This window comes from Heterocephalus glaber, unplaced genomic scaffold (assembly GCF_053883595.1).
Source record: "Heterocephalus glaber isolate CG9 unplaced genomic scaffold, H.glaber_assembly_v1.0 deba00000818, whole genome shotgun sequence".
Taxonomy (NCBI): Eukaryota; Metazoa; Chordata; class Mammalia; order Rodentia; family Bathyergidae; genus Heterocephalus; species Heterocephalus glaber.
This window is the reverse complement of record NW_028258164.1, coordinates 7468496-7486876: the sequence shown is the minus strand read 5'-3', so window position 1 is coordinate 7486876 and position 18381 is coordinate 7468496. Positions and strand designations below refer to the sequence as shown.

At 39.0% G+C, this 18381-nt stretch overlaps 1 protein-coding gene, 2 long non-coding RNA genes, 1 pseudogene and 1 gene segment (V, D, J or C); 3 read left to right on the top strand and 2 right to left on the bottom strand.

Moving 5' to 3' along the window:
- LOC101709223 (T cell receptor beta constant 1-like) overlaps positions 1-18381 on the bottom strand; it is a 225627-nt gene that overhangs the window by 70835 nt on the left and 136411 nt on the right.
- The window catches only part of LOC101714129 (T cell receptor beta constant 1), a 197134-nt gene that overhangs the window by 62639 nt on the left and 116114 nt on the right, over positions 1-18381 (bottom strand). For 3 of the 50 annotated variants that reach the window (XR_015449873.1, XR_015449880.1, XR_015449885.1), the window contains exons 1-2: positions 7704-8330; positions 7298-7580 (exon numbers count right to left, since the gene is read on the bottom strand). The exons of 43 other annotated variants lie outside the window; for them this stretch is intronic. Coding sequence is in view for 1 of the 7 variants with exons in the window: in XM_087207606.1 (XP_087063732.1) it covers positions 7302-7580; positions 7704-7752 (328 nt within the window). In the remaining 6 variants the exon portion in view is untranslated. Of the gene's footprint in view, positions 1-7283; positions 8331-18381 lie in introns of those variants that run through there. 4 more of the 50 variants (XR_015449882.1, XR_015449892.1, XM_087207606.1 and 1 more) reach the window with 3 other exon arrangements.
- On the top strand, positions 42-867 carry LOC147828951 (uncharacterized). Its single transcript, XR_015449900.1, has 2 exons — positions 42-181; positions 671-867. It is a non-coding gene; the product is annotated as an uncharacterized LOC147828951 (long non-coding RNA).
- LOC110343868 (very-long-chain (3R)-3-hydroxyacyl-CoA dehydratase 2 pseudogene) lies at positions 11640-12321 on the top strand (annotated as a pseudogene).
- LOC147828950 (uncharacterized) overlaps positions 17574-18381 on the top strand; it is a 29923-nt gene continuing 29115 nt past the window's right edge. Inside the window, exon 1 of one of the 3 annotated variants that reach the window (XR_015449895.1) lies at positions 17574-18084. This is a non-coding gene — a long non-coding RNA (uncharacterized LOC147828950). The remainder of the gene's footprint in view (positions 18085-18381) is intronic. The other 2 variants (XR_015449897.1, XR_015449896.1) reach the window with 2 other exon arrangements.

The window sequence follows — 18381 nt, the reverse complement described above, 5'->3', positions numbered from 1 at the left end:
ATACTCAAAAGCAGGTAAAAGCAAGTGTCATTCGATAGGTTCCATGTTAAAGTTCCAAGAAAAGAAAGATTCCAGTGAGCCAAATGATAGCAGTGATTCCTTTAGTGACAGTGAAAGTCATCCTACACAATAACTCTCTTCTCTCTTGTCTCCCTCATTCCAGCCATGAAGGTTTTCAAAGGTAAGTGCAGATTAATTTATTTTTCTTTATATTTTGCATTTTCTTTAATATTTTATATTATATTTCAGCATCACAATCATTTTTATATGAATAATTTGGGGTCATAGAATGAATCATCTGCATTTCCATTATTTCTTATGGGAAAATTTGCTTTAAAATGCAAGTGCTTTGGATTACAAGCATGCTTCCAGAACAAATTATGCCCCCAACCCAAGATTTTACTGTATATGATTAGATCATAAATGTAAAAAAATGGGTTAAGGGTGGGTGCATTGTACATGTTTCTTTGCTGGAGTAAGCATATGCCTGTTCACTGTTGTAATGTACAAGCCTTAGCTCAAGAATCTATATGGAGTTTAAGAATTGTAGCTTGGGCCATGTTAGTTAAGAAACACTTGTAATTTAATACTTGGACATAAAGACGTTTTGTTGTACACCTAAAATCAATGGATATTGACACCTAAATTCTAATCCTAATCCTAATTGCAGATAATGAACTGGATTGGAGCAGGAGAAGGACCTCAGATATGTGATCCATTTGGAAGATGTTAAAGATTATTCAAGAAGGGGACATAGTTGCCTAAAGTTAGGGTCAGAAAATGGTGGAATTTGAGAACATTTAATAAGTAGATATTTAAAAGATCTGATAGGAAGAAAAGGGGCAAAGGGGAAGGGGAAGTGGGCGGGGTAAAGGAAAGGAAAGGAAAGAAGGGAATGGAATTAATATGAGAAAATGGAAAAATGGAAACAAAATCTTTGTAAATAGGGAGGGATGGAGGGGTTGAAGGGAGCACAGAGGAAGGGGGAAAAATAAGAACCAAGAGAGATTATGTAAAGGTGCAAATTTCCAATGATGAATGTCATTATATTGTATACCTAAAATGTACCAATGATTAAAATGAATTATTGATAATGTGAAATAGGAAAAAAAGGTCCAAAGGAGTAGGGGAAGTGGGAGGGGTAGGGGAAAGGAAAGAAGGGAAAAGAAAAATGATGAGAAATGGAAAAAATGGAAACAAAGTCTTAAGGTGGAGGGGTGAAGGGAGTGCAGGGAATGGGGAAAAAATAAGAACCAAGATACATCATGTAAAGGTACAAGTTCCCAATGAGAAATGTAAATGTATTGTATACCTAAAATGTACCAATAAAAGAATAATAATAATAAAAAGATGTGACTGTGAATGAGATGAAGAAGGAGAGTGTAAAAGTGGCAGTGAAGATATTTCAGGGTCTCTAGCTGGAGAACTTGAGTGAACAGTTATAGCATTTAGGGGTCCATTTACACAGAAAGTGTGTGTCACAATGTGCCTTAGAGTGGGATATTATCTCAAGCACCTAAAGGGCCAAGATCAGGACCAGGATGAGGAGAAGCCTTGTAATGAACATGATTGGGATTTGAGAAGGGGCTGTTCTGAAGAGCAATAAAGCTGAAAGGGCACATACAGGATATTAACAGATGTAATTTAATCTTAGAAATGGATTGTAATTTAATTTGAACTGGCCATATGTTGGGGAATGTCTTTTGGCTCCTGTGCATACTGGCGTGGCAGATAAGGGAGATAAGGGAGATAAGGGAGATGTTGCCTTCTGGCCTTTTGAAGTTAGGCACAAGGATGAAGCTCACATCAGACTGCACAGGAAAATCTTGTGGTGAAGATTCTGGAAAGGGTTGTTCTCTGCTCCTATAAGAGAGGCCCTTTCCCCAGATGAGGTGGCATCTTGTGAGGCTGGATACGCCTCCCTCTTGAGACCACCATGAAGCAGCTTCCGGTGTATTGCCCAGCAGTATCAGGTAGAGGGATGTTCAAAGGGCTTTGCAGAATTCACAGCGGGGAGCTTCTACTTTTGATGGGAAATATTGTTTGCAGTAGGGCTAAATCTCTTGTTAACAATATGGATATTTGTATAAAACCCCGGTGCATGTTCTGGGAACTCTTTTCTGTCTTTGGACTTAAATGCCCTCATGTGTGGGTAATGACAGCTTCCATGGAACTTGGGGGAGGAGACACTGGGGAGGGAACTGGAGGTTGCAGTGTCTAGAACCTGGCCTGCAGCCTGGCAAGCTCAGAACAAGGTTTTTCAAATTTCGCATAGAGCTACCTGCTCCTAGGAGTCACTGGCTCACACAGGAGAGAGTTGGCTATAGCAGAATGAAGAGGTCGGCAAATCCCTTCCAAAGAATAACAATCAGAAAATTCTAAGCAAAGGGGAGATACTGTCTTTTTTTTAAGGGCAGAAACCTATGTGTTTCTGTGCCAACAGTAATGCACACATGTCTTCATGGATTTCTGTGGTCTCTCAACAGTTACTTGAATTTTATTCAAACACTTGTTTAACACACTTTTTTTTTTTTTTGGTACCAGGGATTGAACTTAGGACCTTGCACTTGAGAGGCAGGCACCGGAACCACTGAGCTAAATCCCCGGCCCTAACACACTTTTTAAAAGAACTCAAAATTACTATAATTTTAGTAAAAATAAATTTTTATTATGCTATTTTTGTATCTTAGTTGAAGGCCAACCTATTTCTGTTTCACTTATTCATTTATTTTAAATTGGCAAATAAAATTGGATATAGTTATGGTATACAATGTGATGTGTTATTTTGATATATGTATACATTGTGGAATGATTAAATCAAGCTAATTATCATATACATCACCTCACACCCTTACCACTTTTGTGTGTGTACATAAGTTGGGAACATTTAAAGTCTACATTCTTAACAATACGTTGTTATTAATCATAGTCATTGTGCAGTAAAATGTATTTCTGGAACATATTCTTTCTCACTGAGGTTTTGTACCTTGTGACCAGCATCTTATTATTCCCCATGTTACTGCACTCACCCAAATCTTTGGTGACAATCATTCTCTGTTGTATAATTTTGACTTTTTTAGATTTTCCATACCTGTAAAATCTTGCGGTGTTTATCTTTCTGTGTCTGGCTTATTTCTTTCTTTCTTTTTTCTTTTTTTTTTTTTTTTTTGGTACCAGGGATCGAACTCCAGTCCTGTGCTTTCGGGGCAGGCAGCAGAACCACTGAGCTAAATCCCCAGCCCTGTGCCTGGCTTATTTCACTTAGCATAATGTCTTCTAGATCATCCATATTACTGCAAATACCAAAATTTCCTGTTTTAAAGCATTTTTTAAATCCTCTGGATGACTTAGGTTAATTTGTACCCATCAAACTGTGAACAGTGCTACTGTGAACCATGCAGCAATGAATGTGGAAGTGCAGATGTCTCTTCCACGTGCTGATTTCATATCCTTTGGATATATATGCAGAGGTGAAATTGCTACATCATATGGTAGTTCTACTTGTACTCTTTTGAGGAATCTTCATATTTCTTTCCATATTAATTTGCAGTACTCATTTACATTTCCATAAGCAATTTCCATGGCTTCGTTTTTGTCCATATTCTTACTAACATTTGGTACCTTTTCTTTACTTGTTTTTGTCTTTTTCATAGCCATTCTAACAGGTCTGAGATGTTGTTGTGGTTCTAATTTTCATTTCTCTGATAATCATTGGTGATGAACATTTCTTATTTGTATACAGTCTTTGGAGAAATGTGTGTTCATGTTTTTGCCTATTTGTTAAATGTGTGGCTTGATACTGAGTTTTTGAGTTCTTTATAAATTTCTTATATTAACTCCTGGTCAGACGTGGCTTTCAAGTATTTTTCCCATCCCATAGCTTATCTCTTCACTGTGCTGATTGTTTATTCCCTGTGCAACTTCTCAGTTTGATAAAATCTTATTGGTTTATTTTTTCTGTTAATGCCTATGCTTTTGGGGTAGTATCCAAAAATCTTTGTCAAGACCAATGTCAAAAAGCCTTTCCTCTGTGCTTTGTGCTAGTAGTTTCATACTAATAGCTAGTAGTTTTATAGTATCAGGTCTTATGTTCAAATTTTAATCTACTTGAATGATTTCATATTGGAAAATACAAAAATTAAGGGCCAATCATGTGATGACTACAAGAAAAACACTTTAGAATTAAAGACATACATAACCTGAAAGTAAACTATGGGAAAAGATAGGTCATGTAAGTAGTAACAATACAAGAGCTAGAGTGGCTGTATTGCTATCAAAAGAAGTAAGCTTTAAAGAAGAAACTATGATTAAAGAAACAGAGATTTCATGATGATTAAATGTTCAAATAAAATCAACATTATTTCAATATTGTACTAGAGATACTAGCCAGTGCAGTCAGGTAAGAAATTAAAATAGAACTCATTCAGATTGGAAAGAAATAAAATCATCTTTAATTCAGGCTACATCATTTTGTATGAAAAAAATCCTATAAAACCTATGAAGAAACTTGTAAAACTAATAAACAACTTCAATAATGTTGTAGTATAGAATATCTACAAAAAATGAATGTTTTAATATACTACTAATAATTGAAAAATAAAAGCAAAAATTCTTCATAATTGCATCATAAAGAAGAGTATTTTGTAATATAATGAACAGAAGGAATGCAAGACCTATACATGAAAAAATGGAAAAAGTTGTGATAAAAAAATCTAAAAAGGAAACAATCTATAATCATGGGGGACTTTGTATTGTTAAATTAGAAATTATCCCCAGATTTATCAATGGATATAATGTAACCTATATCAAAATCCTACAAAGACCTTTTGTAGAGACTAGCAAATTGATTCCAAATTTATGTAGGCATTTAAGGGCTTGAATAGTGAAAGTAAGATTCGGTTGGAGGACTTAACAATAGTCAATCAAAACATAGTATAAAACTATATAGTATTTAAGAGAGCATGGTATTAACAGAGAATAGACATATTGAGGGAATGTACAAGATCTAGAAATACATTTACCTACTTACAATTAATTCGTTTTTTGAGAAACATGTAAAGTAAATTCAATGAGGAAAGAGTACTCTTTCCAATAAGTGGTACAAAGATGATCTTATGCAAAAATGGTGAATTTGGTTCAATACCTCACATTATATAGAAAAATTAGCTAAAAACGTGCCTTACACCTAAGTATTAGAGCTAACACTTATTATAAAATTCTAAAAAATCTTTATGACCTTGGCTTAGTTATTTCTTAGGTGTAATGTGAAAAGAGTAATTCATAAAACAGAAATTGAAAAATTGGACTTCATCAAAATTAAATATTTCTTCAAAGAAAATTATAGAAATTGAAGAAATCACAACTGTTTTTTAAAAAATTAAGAAAATGGTAAGACAAGCTACAGTCTTGAAAGTCATGTATCTGAAAAGGGGCTCTACATACTAAATAAATAAAAAGACAACCCAATTGAAATGAGTAAAAATTTGAACAGATATTTTACTAAATCTTATACAAGATGCTCAACATCATTCATCATTAATGAAATGAAAAATTTAAAACCCAGTGAGATACAATTATATAATTGGTAGGAAAATGGCAAGAGCTAGGAAAGATCTGATGGTGGAAATGGAAAATGAAAGAGCTACCTGTGAAAACATTTTGCAGCTTTGTTTTAAATGTATCATACACATATCATGTGTCTCAGCAATTTCACTCCTAAAAATGTGTATTCTCACAAAAATATATATATAAATGTTCATAGTTGGACTATTTATAATAGATTAAAACTTGGAACAATCCAAATGTCCAAGAGTTTGAGGATGGATAAGCATAATGGAACAGAATGATTTATACCAGCGGTGGTGAACCTATGGAACAAGAGCCACAGTGGGTTGTTTGTATCATTAAAAGCTCTTAAAGGCTCACCATCACAGATACATTGGAATAATTTTTAGTAATAAGAGGTAGCAAAGTTACTGAAATAGGGTATAGGCGGTGCTACAGGTGGTGGAAGAGCCAGATATTGGGGTGGCTGTTTTGAGGTAAGCTGAGTTTAGGGGCCTATGAAATATGGATGTAGAAATATCTATAGACAGTTTAGGGAGGAGCTTAGGAATAATGAGAGATTCAATTCAAGTAATAGACTGGATGATATTGTTCAAAATGCATATGTAGATGAAGAAAAGGGAGAACAAAAAGCACAAAAATAAGAAGAAAATAAGGAAAAGGAAAAGAGAAGGACCCCACAAAGAAGAAAGAGGAGTGAATGATATTGTAGAATTTAAACAAAAATGAACAAGCAATGGTTTTTATAATCAAATATGCTTTACATTTATGGTTCTTTAATAACATATAAATCACTTTACTAAAGAGGCAAAACCAAGGCAAAGTCTCTGTGACTTTACTCTTTGGTAGCTTCAAGACAGAGAATTCACATCTGAACTCAGCACCCCTATGTTTTCAGGGTTCACAGGCCACATACTTTAGTTCACTATCTGTGCAAAGTCAATCTATTCAGGGTTCCAGATCTGGCCTCCAGCAGATGGAAAGCACACCCCCGGGATCAGCCCACACAGGTCAGAAAGCAGCATCTTTCTGTGGAATAGCCTTTGAAGGTCAGAGTCATCTCCAAGGAGACCCAGGGCTGAGTCTGGAAAAGTGGGTGGAGAGCTTCCTTTGCACAGTCTCTGTTCCTTATGCCTCATGTGGATTTACCAAGATTACATTAATTCACAGGGGAAGCAGTGAAAGTAATCAGGTCAGCTCCTTCTGTTATTCCAAGGTCAAAGGCATGGGCTGAAGACCTGGAGTTGTGGAGAGAGGGTTGGGGCTGGGAAAAGTAGGGATTTGGAGAGACTGCTATGAAGGGACTGGTTTAACACAAGGAAGGGGTCATGAACCAGAGGTAGAGAACCTATTGGAAAACTCAAAGAAACCTTGTCCCTTTTCTCAGTGGATAAAGACTTCTTGTAGGTGGCTATAAGACTGGTGTCAAATATTACGCCAACTTATTTTGAAGGACAAAATATGCACAAGCCTCACATGAACAGGTGGAGTTAGATGCGAGGGAGAAGTCAGCACTGACTGTAGCTCTGGACCAATCCCCAGCTTGGCAGAGATCAACCAAGGGTTAGATTTAGTCCATAGTATCACTCTGACCTTGCTGGTACCCAGGGCTGAGGAGCCTGGAGAGTTATAGTGGCTTCTGCAATTTAAGGAGAGAACTCTGAAGGCAGGACTTCCTCACCTTAGAGTATCTTTTTGTGCAGGGTGTGGGTGACCACGTAGCGCTGTGTACTCACTGCTGGCACGGAAGTACTGAGATGAGTGTGTGGGGCTGGCAGACTCCAGGGTCAGGGGGAAGTGCCCGGTCCTTTCTCTGGAGACTGTCGACTCAGAGGAAAGCTCTCCTTTCTCTGTGGTGTTAACACCATATGAGTAATGGATCACTTGTAGTTCCCTCCCTGGATCTTGTCTATACCAGTACAGTTTGTTGTGGCCCATGGTTTGAGAACATTCCAGGATAATCTTCTTTCCTATCCCTGTCGTGCAGTGTAGTGGGATCTGGGAGATATCAGCATCTGCGAAGGAGGAGACAAAATTGGCAACAGAGTTCAAACTGGGCGTTGATGTTAAGCCAGGACTATAATCCAACATGGAGGAATCGTCCTTCCTGAATTTGGAAAATTCCGTCTATGGCTTACCTGCTCCAAGAAAGTAAAAGGCCAGACAGGAGAGGAGCCTGGCAGCCATGACACAGTCAGGCCACCGCAGGTGTCCCCTGTCCCGGGGAAGCAGGATGGGCTCTCGCTGAAGTCACTGCATGATGACACAGTCCCTTCAAACACTCTGGGCCCCACAGTCATCCTGTTTACATAGTTTCCTCTTTGTCCCTGTACCCATTAAGGGACTAATATTTGTATTCCCTTCTGACACCCAAAGCAGGCGTGATGCCTTTCTTAGTTAACTTGTCTCACCTTTTCCATTTAAATTATTTTAATCATCACAGAGTAACTATGGATGATCACAACAGACTAACTGACACATCCATCATCTCAGATACTGACCTTTTCTTTTGATTCCAACATTCAAAATCCTTTATTCTAGCTATTTTAAAGTATAAAATAAATTATTGGTGACTATTGCAGTTGTTTTACAAACTATGAAAAATGATCGCTACAGAGGTTTGAAAGATGCTAACAGGATTTCACCTAATAAGAAATGTTGGAAAGGAAGTTTGAGCTGAGTTCTGAAGGATAAATAGGAATGAACACAATAAACAGGAGAGAAAAGGACTTTCAAAAAGAAAGAGCCAGTGAACAGTGTTCCTCAGACAAGGGCCAGTAGAAGTGAGCATTAAATAAGGCCAGCACTTAGCAGCAGTAACTGACATTCACCAAGTTCTCAGAAAAAATATAGTCTCATTACTGTGTGATAATCACATAGGCTTCTCAGTCCCATTTTCGCTGATTTATTTAGATTTTAGCAATTTTACTAACATAAGCTTCATCTATGATGACAATTCTAGATTCATTTTCCTTTAACTATCAACAATGACAGATGAGAGAATTCTCATCTGAAGTTATTCCAGTACACGCTCTGGTAACATAAGCTAAACTAACACTTTGGATACTGCTGCGGTAAACAAAGTCCAAATCAAGCGCTAGCCTCCCTCCTCCATTTACATATTCCCTCACAACAGAAGAGTCCTTAGTTTTTATTACAAGTCACAGGACCAAGCCTAGTTCTCCTTCCCTTTGCCCTAAGATTTGCAGCTGACATTCAATAAAATTCTTGTTTACATCAGATTAACATGAGATTTTGACTATTATAGATCACCCTTTGAGCATCATGTCTTCAGCTGTTATTTACATAATATAACACATGTAGCTCCTGCTCACTCTTGCCCTCTTCTATATTCCAAAGGAATATAACAATCACAACGTATCAAACCCTGAGATACTATTGTCCTATTTGGGCTCCTTTAAGACAGAGATGACTATTAAAATCATTAATGACATTTGGCTTTTGCCTTTAGTATGAAATCTGGTCATACCTTAATGGAAAATGTTGAGGAAGAAAAAAGTAAATGAAACATCACTGCCCCCTGCTGAAAAAAAAGGCAAAAAAATGGAAACAGATAGATTTGGGGAAATTCCCCCTGAAGACTTAAATAAATGGAAAGGAGGGAGGCTCCCAGTTGTAGCTGTGAGAGGATTTAAGGATGAGTGAGTTGAAGGGATTGATGTAAAATCAACACCTCACAGTGTTAGTAGTTAAAAAAAGAGAAAAAATGAGAAGAACAGACCTTGGATTGGGAGCAGGTAAGGGAGAGGCTGGGTTCTACTCAGATAAAGAGGTATTTAAGGTAGAGGTAAATGATAGGCCCCTACTGCCCAGTGTAAGAATAACTCAGTCTTGCCCAGTCTCTTATTGATGAAAACGCATTCTCCAAAAACCAGCTTTCTTCTAGGCTAGAGAAGTCTCTGGAACAGCTGCTGAGAGTTGCTAAATGCCAACAATTAAGGATACAGGAATTATCAGAGAAAATTGTTACATATGTCTCCAGATATTCTTGGTCCAATAAAACACTGAAGCTTCCTGGATTCCCAGGGCCTTGTAGTCATTCCAGTGTTCATCAAGTTTGCAGGAATGATTTCAATGAGAAGAGCCACATTGGAGTCAGTATTCAGCCAGGACAGAGAGATCTGGAATCAGAGGGCAGCACTGCTAAGTGAGGACCTCACATCATGGCAAAGGACGCACCTGTCTTCAGAAGAGTCAGCAGAAGGAAAGGCAGAGGGTCCTGCTTTCTGAAACATGGATGGATACCTTCAGGTTTAGGGCTCTGGCCCACATAGAAATGGGATCACCTTTGAGGTCTCATTTGCCACACCAAGAATACTCTGTGACATTCCAGTTCCTGTTTTACAGGATGAAGTTTGACTCCAGAAACTCACGGACACTGACATCAACTGACATCAACTGTGAGCTTTGGTACTGTTTGTAAACAGGCTACCCAAGCACTTAAGGAGAATACTTTCCATATTCCCTGCAGCATTCTCCCATGTATGTTTGAAATTATGACTCATGATGTCCTAATTCTCAGTAACTCATATATTACCATCAGATATTAATAGAAGATAATAATGTTTACGTATGCATTTTTGGCCCAGTAAAACACCCTCTCCCATTTTTCAATCTTCTTTTAACCAAATATATTTTATTTGTTTTAAGGGACTTGTGGGTAGGAGGTGTGGAGAACTGAAATACACATGCACCAGAAGTCAGGAAATATGTTGCTTGGCAGAAAACACTGAAGAACCACTTGAAGACATATTTGAGTCTACTTTCCTACCTGCCTCCCTCACCTAATCCCATGCTTTTCTCTATCATTTCTTCTCTAAACTAGAAATTGTACCGAGGAATATAAAATGGGAAGGGACATCACTCTTAATCTAAAGAATATGTGGTCTTTTGAGGAACCAGTATAGAAAAGAATTATAAAAAGCATAATAACTATAATCTGGGCCTGCATGAGCTAGTCCGGAGAAGAGCTGAGCCTTTTCTCTCTATAGGAGTCAGAAAATCTTTAAGATAAGCTCCTCTCTGACCTGAGAATTGAAGGATGTGTAAGTGTTAAAGAAGTACTGTAGCAGCCAAGAAGTAGCCTGTTTTATATCTAGGACAGAGCTTTGCACAGGAGCAACTGTGTAGTTCAGGTTGACCCATTCAGGGAAATATAAGAAGCTCAGCTGAGCTAGAATGGAAGTGCTGCAGAGAACTTGGAAGACTTGGCCAGAGTTTTAGTAAGAAACCTGTTCACGAAGGGCTTTGGGTGCCATGTGAATACAGTAGACACAACCACACTGGCAGAAATGCGTAAGGCACAGTAAAGCGGATGAGGTAAGAGGCTGGTAGGCCAAAGATAAAAGGTGATTTTCTAGGAAACGGATGGGGACAAGTCTGCAGTAGAGGAGAGACAGTGAGGGAGGAATAAGAAACCAAATCTGATCAGCACATGTGCATTGGGAGCTAGGAAGCTGAGAGAGTCTTGGTGAACCAATGACATAGTTACAAGAAAAATAGGGAAAAGACCTGTCTGTCATTTGACTTAGGATCCTTCCCAGGGCTATCCCACCTTTAGAGTCCTTGTGGGCCCAGCTGGTGCCTTAGTGGAGGCTGCAGTCCCCAGAGCTTCTTCTGCCGAATCCTCCTTCCTCTCTTTGACCACTAGGGCATTTTCCAGGAAGGACATGTGTGCTAATCTCCCTGAACAGCCTGTTTTCTGAGAACCCAACCTATGACACACAATGTGGGATATAAATATAACAGATTGACAATGGATTTAATCTGAGGAACCTAGAAGGGTTGCTCCAATCCACACCACAGTAACAAAGTGTGGTCAGAATGGGTGAAGGAACAGGGAGACAATAGATTCAGTGATGAATTCTTTGACTTGGAGTTGCCTGTGGAGCATCCAGCTGGATGTCCAGTGGACAGCTGATCTTGTAAGTCAAGAATTTATGAAAGAAGGCAGTGACTAAGGGGAATGGGGGTGGCAGTGGCTGGGCCGGGCCGGGCCCAGAGAAGGCAGTGGCACGAAAAGGAAGAAGGGCCTGGGGCCTTTGGCCACTGCGTACCTGGTCATCTACAATGTGGGGATGACAGTGGGGAGGCTGGTTATAGCAGTTGGTCTGGTCAGAGCCTATCTGCTAAAGGGAGCTATCATAGCCTTTATTATTCAATAGAAAAGCCTTGGAAATTCTTCCAAACTGGAGCCTTACTGGAGATTTTACATTGTGCTATTGGCATTGTTCCATCTTCTGTTGTCCTGACTTCTTTCCAGGTGATGTCAAGAGGTTCTCTAATATGAGGAGTAGCACATAGTGTCAAAGAGGTACAGACTAAAGACAGTGTCCTCCTGTTTGTTACTGCCTGGATAATCACAGAAATTATCCATTACTCCTTTTATACATTCAGTCTGTTAAACCATCTGCCTTACCTCATCAAATGGGCCAGGTACACGCTTTTCATCGTGCTGTACCCGATGGGCATGTCAGGAGAGTTGCTCACAATATATGCAGCTCTGCCCTTTGTCACACAGGCTGACCTGTACTCCATCAGTTTACCTAACAAATATAATTTCTCCTTTGACTACTATGCATTCCTAATTCTGATAATGATCTCCTACATTCCACTTTTCCCCCAGTTATACTTCCACATGATACACCAGAGAAGAAAGTTCCTTTCTCGTACTGGAGAACACAAGAAATTTGAATAGTTCCTGCTTCCTGTACCATCCCCCAAAACCAGACTTTTCAATGATCAAAAAATGCTGCAGACTTTTTGAGTTCCCAATACGTTTCATAGGAAAGAATTAAGAACTATTTTTAAAATACTAAAAACAAAACAAAACAAAAAAAACAAAATCCAGTGTCACATGGGCCTGGGATTTTATAAAAAAGAAAAATTCAAAAGCTATTACATAAAATGTCCTGGCTGGTCCATTTCATCATGCTCTTTCAACCAGAAGTCCTCAATATTTTCAATGGCACTAGACAGGTATTTGGCATCTATTCCTCTTGTGTCCATCATGTATCCAGTAAAGAGAGACCTATCACACTGACTGCTTGTGAGTACACTCCAACTGAGTAAGGAGCTTGCCCCAGTGTGCCCAGCTTGCAGCAGAGCTTGGTTCAGTCTGTAGTGTGTTTGGTGTTCCCTTCTCACAATGCTTGACTGCATGCTGGAATCTCTTTGTATTTATGAAGCAGCAAACTTTGTCCTCTGGAATACTCTGAAGTTATGGCTGGGACCTAAACCCTCCTATCTAGTGAATGAATTATAAAATGTATATGCCTGAGAAGCTTTGGAGTAGTGCCCTTAAACAGAAAAAAAAACTAGAAACCCTTTGTTTCTTTTCAATTGAGTCATTATTGCTTGCCACTAAGAAACATGTTTGAATTTAATCAGTATGTGTATGTTGTAAAGAACCTACCTTAACCTGGAGCTTGGCTCAGAATGTTTTAACAAGTGACAGTTCTCTGAGAGGTGAAGCTCAATAACTGGTAAGTGACAAGTACCTTTCACAGGACTGGTCTCAGAGCACCTCTGAGTAATGTATTTGCCAATAGCTGTTCTCATTTATGGACTCCAAGGCCATCTTGTCTCATAGAAGCAGGGAAGCTGTTATTTCAAGTACATGGAAGGTGTTGCTTCAAAAATGCCCGGAAAAACACTCAGGAATGGCTTTCCACGGCATTATTTTGTTGTTTCAGTACTCACTGTCCTGTGTACTTCCCCTGACTATGGCCCCACATTAATCCCCACCAAGTGCTGAGAAATGGCGCGTGTTCTGGAGTGAAAGCAGCACTGTCCTGCTGTGTTGAAGAGCCATGAAATGACTTGGTCCTATGGGCCTTGTCTCATTAGCATCATATCTTCATGTCATTTTAACTGCTCACCTCAACTGTGCATTTAAAACCCCTCAAGAAAGGGTTGGATGAAAGTGTGAAGCCCAAGTTCAGATGTGCGCTCAATTTTAAACTCAGTATCTTCTTTGTGGAGCCTTTTTTTTTTACCTTTAAGTCAGGCTTAGTGAGTAATTTAAAATACAATTGTTAATAGCAGAAGAATATCATAATGAAAAACTAAATTTTAAAATGCACATTTTCACAAGAACTTGAAAATCTAATCTAAGTAGACATATAATAAATTTATTTTTTAACTGAAAAAAAAAGAATTTATGAAAGAAGATGTCATGATTATGGTTGGGAAGGCTGAGGGGAAATGTTTATCCTGAGAGAAAAGGAGGACAGAAGAAAAGTCCAAAGCAGGGAAGGAAACTGAAAAGAAAACTTTATTTTTAAGGGAGAAATTAGATGAGATAGAGCCATAAAGGAGACTGAAAGAAAAAAGAGAAAAATAAAGAAAAAAAGTGATTTTTTTTTTTTACAGATGAATTGGTAGAAAGTTAAATAAGTTTGTTCTTTATTTCTGAACAGCCACGAAGTCCTGTAAATTCTTTTGCTGAAATAGTTTGGGCTTATGGGAAAGAATAAAACCATATTAAAAAATCTTTTGACTTGATTCTTAGCAAAAGATTTACCTCATACACTGGCAGTCCTGGATTGAACACATTTGTGCCTGTACTGTACTGATACCTGGGAAGGTCTCCACTGCAGGGGAACTGGGGGGATGTTTCCAGTTCCTGCATGGAAAGAGGCATCTTCAAGATCCTAGCTTTGGTTTCCATGTTGGGCAGAAGGAGCATTTTTGAAATTCAGCAATCCAGATGATAATAATACAAGTTTATGTGCCCCTGAAGATTAAAATTAATCTGAGCAGAGATCAAAGGGTAGGGCAGCGGATGAAGAATTGTTTTTATAAATCAGTTGCTGGTACATCATCACTTTCTGAGTCAAATTTGATGATAATTAAATTTGCTTAAAGTTTTCGAAGACAAGATTGTTTCTAGTTTAAAGGCAACCAAGTGTAGAGCTATGTGAGGGAGTTGAGTTCAGAAGAACTTGACTGAAACAGGGTAGACAGAACAAAGGGACCGCAGTAGGAACAAAACGGAGTGGGTTCAGACAACAGCAAAAAGCTATTAAATGCCATGTTGCATTTGCACTCATAAGAAAAGCTGTTGCTGAAAACAATGAGCCACTGTCAGAAGCTCAAGTTCATTCTCCTGGGAGGTGACCATTGGACCATCCCACTAGGACGGTTAGAGACAGGAGGCAGCAGAGGCAGAGCCAGTGCAGCCTGTGGCTTCAGGGTCATCACCTGGCCTGGGAACATTGATCTGAAGTGGCCCTTATCTCAGACAGAGGTTCACACTGAATAGGACCATTCACAGCTCTAAATATCCCACATCCCACATCCAGGAAGGCTTTGTGTTCTTCTGAGCAAATCTTGCACCCATCTGTCTGCCTTTCTGTGTACAAGCAGGTGGCCTAGAAGCACTGTGCACATAACTGCTGGCACAGAAGTAAAGTGCTGTCCGGGTGGGGGTGGCATTCTCTGTGGAGAGGGAGAATTTAGTCTGTTCCTTCCTAGAGACATTGTACCCATCAACGATCTCACCTTGGTTAATGTCATTGACATCACAAGAGTAGTAGATCAGCCGTAGCCCTTGTCCTGGATCTTGTCAGGACCAGTACATTAGGTTGTCACCCTTGCTCTGAGAATATTCCAGCACAGTGCTCATCCCTGTTCATGTGATTCCTTGGGGTCTGAGTAACACCAGAAGCCATGGCACCTGTGGGAAACAAGACAAGACACAAACTGGAGATGGAGCTGAGGGATTTCCTTTTGGTGAGCTCTTCAGGAAGAAGCTTCATCTAAGACTCAGATAATCTAAGGCCAGGGATTTCCCCATCTGCTTCCCAACTTTACCTGTTTTCAGGAAACAGGAAAACACACAGCAGAGGAACTTGAAGTCCATGGCAGGCAGAGGTAAGATGGAAATGATGGAAATGTTTCCGTTCTGAGGGGTGAGGGAGACAGGAGCTTGGAGGGATTCAGGCAGTTAGGTCTTTGTCCCTCCTGACATACTAGGCCCCCAGAGAAACACAGCCACACCCTTGACCTGGGGAGGACCTAACTTTCTTTACTCCTCTGTGATCAGGCAGGGTGGCTCAGCTGACTTATTATAAATCCTCTCCGTGGGTGCTGAAACTCTTCCCTGGTCTTTCACTGACAGTGACAAGAGCGGACTCTCTTTCTTCCCTGGGCACATCTATTTCAGCTATTCAAAGCAGCTTTATCCTCCCACAAAACAGACTGTGGAGAAAACTCAGAACCCTATGAATAAAAGGAGTCTGGGCTCACTGTAATGTTATGACACTATCACTGTTTCTCTTTGCATTTATTTGTTAATTCTAACTCAGTTCTGGGTAAACTGTGCAATTTGAATATATTCTCTAAAGTTCAAGCTTTATATGTTTGTTAAAGGAAAATGACAAAGTTTGTTTTCAATTTTCCTTCTTTTTAAATGGCTCCTGCTTTTCTGGTCAATGTTTTCTGGGCGCAGCTCTTTCCTGAAAATACTGGCTCGCTGTAGAGAGATACTCCTTTAATGTTAGCATATTCTTCAAAGAAATATTTAATAGCTTCACTTAGGAGGATGTTTTTAATTAAATCAGGCCATTAAAAAGGTATTTTATTTAATATAAATTAGTCCTAATTTTAGGAGAAAAATGTTCTACATTTTGATACAATACTTTACAAGTACAGGTTAGCTGCTTTGATAATGTGAAGCTTTGTCTATGTCTGATACAATAAACAGCTGGCTCCTGGGTGCTTCTTGTACTTATCCTGTCTCCACCTCACCGCCAGAGGCACCATGCTCCCTACACTGATCATTAGGAATAAAAGCTCTTCCCTCAGTGATCATACCAGCTGAGACACTAGAGGACTGAGACCCAGTGGTTGAAAGGCCACTGATGACCCAGGACCAACAGAAACTAGCTGCATGACAAGGAGAGAAGCAGAAATTGTTCTGGATGCACTATTTAAGGCCAAAGAAGTGTGAGAGATGATCATCCTGCACATCAGATTGGTCGTCTGCTGTTTGTTTTGTTTTATTTTTATATTTTCAATGTATCAACTTTAATTTTTCATTGATGCACAATATTTGTATATATTTATAAGGCATAGTATGGCATTTTGATTCATATATATTGGATAATGATCAACTCAGGGCAACCAACATATCCATTCACCTTAAACTTGTATCATTTCTTGGGCCGGGGATTTAGCTCAGTGGTTCTGTCACCTGCCTCACAAGTGCAAGGTCCCAAGTTCAATCCCCAGTACCAAATAAAAACAAACAACAAAAAAACAAAAACAAAAACTGCATGCATCATATCATTTCTTGATGGGAGTACATTCAAAATCCTCTCCTGTATTGAGATACACAATGCATTACTTTTGACTTTATTCACCCTACTGTGATGTAGATAGAGTACAAGAAGTTTTCTTCCTACATGTTGATCAATATGTCGAACTCTTCTTTTTAAGTACTTTCACCTTTTGTTTTGAAATTTTCAAACATATGCAAAGGAGAAATGATTGTCTTGCAAACTGAGCATGATAGAATAATGAGCCACCATAAACCCACATTACCCAGCTTCAACAATTACCAACTCATGGCCTCTTTTCTTTATCTATCGCCTACCTACTTCTTCCTTTCCTGTGGTATTTTGAATAGTTGCTGATTTATATAGGGGTCCACAAGCACATTTTACAGCCACTGCACATACTGCATGTGACATATTCCGTGTCCTCCTGACCTTTTACTCATTGATTAGAGTCCTTCATTTAATAACACCAAGTAAAATATGAATCGATTTCAGGGAATTGCTTTTCCGGGAATTCTATCAATACAAGATAATGACAATATCATTTTTGGTTTGTTCATAGTGTGAAAAATTCCATTGCCTTTATTGGGCATTCCTAAAGTAAATGTGCTCTTTTGCTGACCTCTGCTGGTGGAAGTGATTTGGGTGGAAGCAAGATTGAAGAACTGAAAATAAACTATTAGGAATATAAACTCTCTCAGCTATCACACCAGCTGAGAGAATAGAGGACTGAGATCTAGAAGTTGAAGGGTTGACAGAAACTAGTTGTGTGACAAGGAGAGAAGCAGAAATCGTTCTAGGTGCAAGATCTAAGGCCAAAGAAGTGTGAGATGATCATTACAGGAATGAACCAAAGAGACATTGAGAAGGGATGGAGGGAATAGAATTGAAAAAGATGCCCCAATTTCTTAATGTCCTGAGCCAGTATTTCTTCTACTTTACCTCTGACCTGTCCTCTACCCAGGCAGGGTGCATACTGCTCAGTCCTACTCACAAACTGCTCTTTGCCAGCTGTGTGCTCTGTGTGTGTGTGTGTGTGTGTGTGTGTGTGTGTGTGTGTGTGAAAGAGAGACCCACAGCTAGATGTGTGCTGTGTGTGGGTGAGTGAGATTCTAAGGACTGTTGAACATTGCCTTCACATTGTGAGTTACTGCTCTGAAGAACACACAACCTTTGGCACACAGGATCCCAAGGAGAAATTAATATTTTACTACTGGTGAGTGATTTCTGTGTTCTAGGAAAATTTTGCTTGCTCTCAACTCACAAGAATTGTTTCTCTATGTTTTCTTCCAGAGTTTGTAGTTTTAACTTTTATGATTAGGTCTGTGATACATCTAATTTATTTTACTTCTGGTGTTAGGTAACAGCTCAGTTTCAGTTTTTAAGTTCAATTGTTCCAACATCACTTGTTGAGACAGTTTCTATCTTAATATATTGACAATTCCAATCCATAAACATATCATTTCACTTTTTGTTTTCTTTAATTTCCCCCAATAGTGTTTTATAGTTTTGC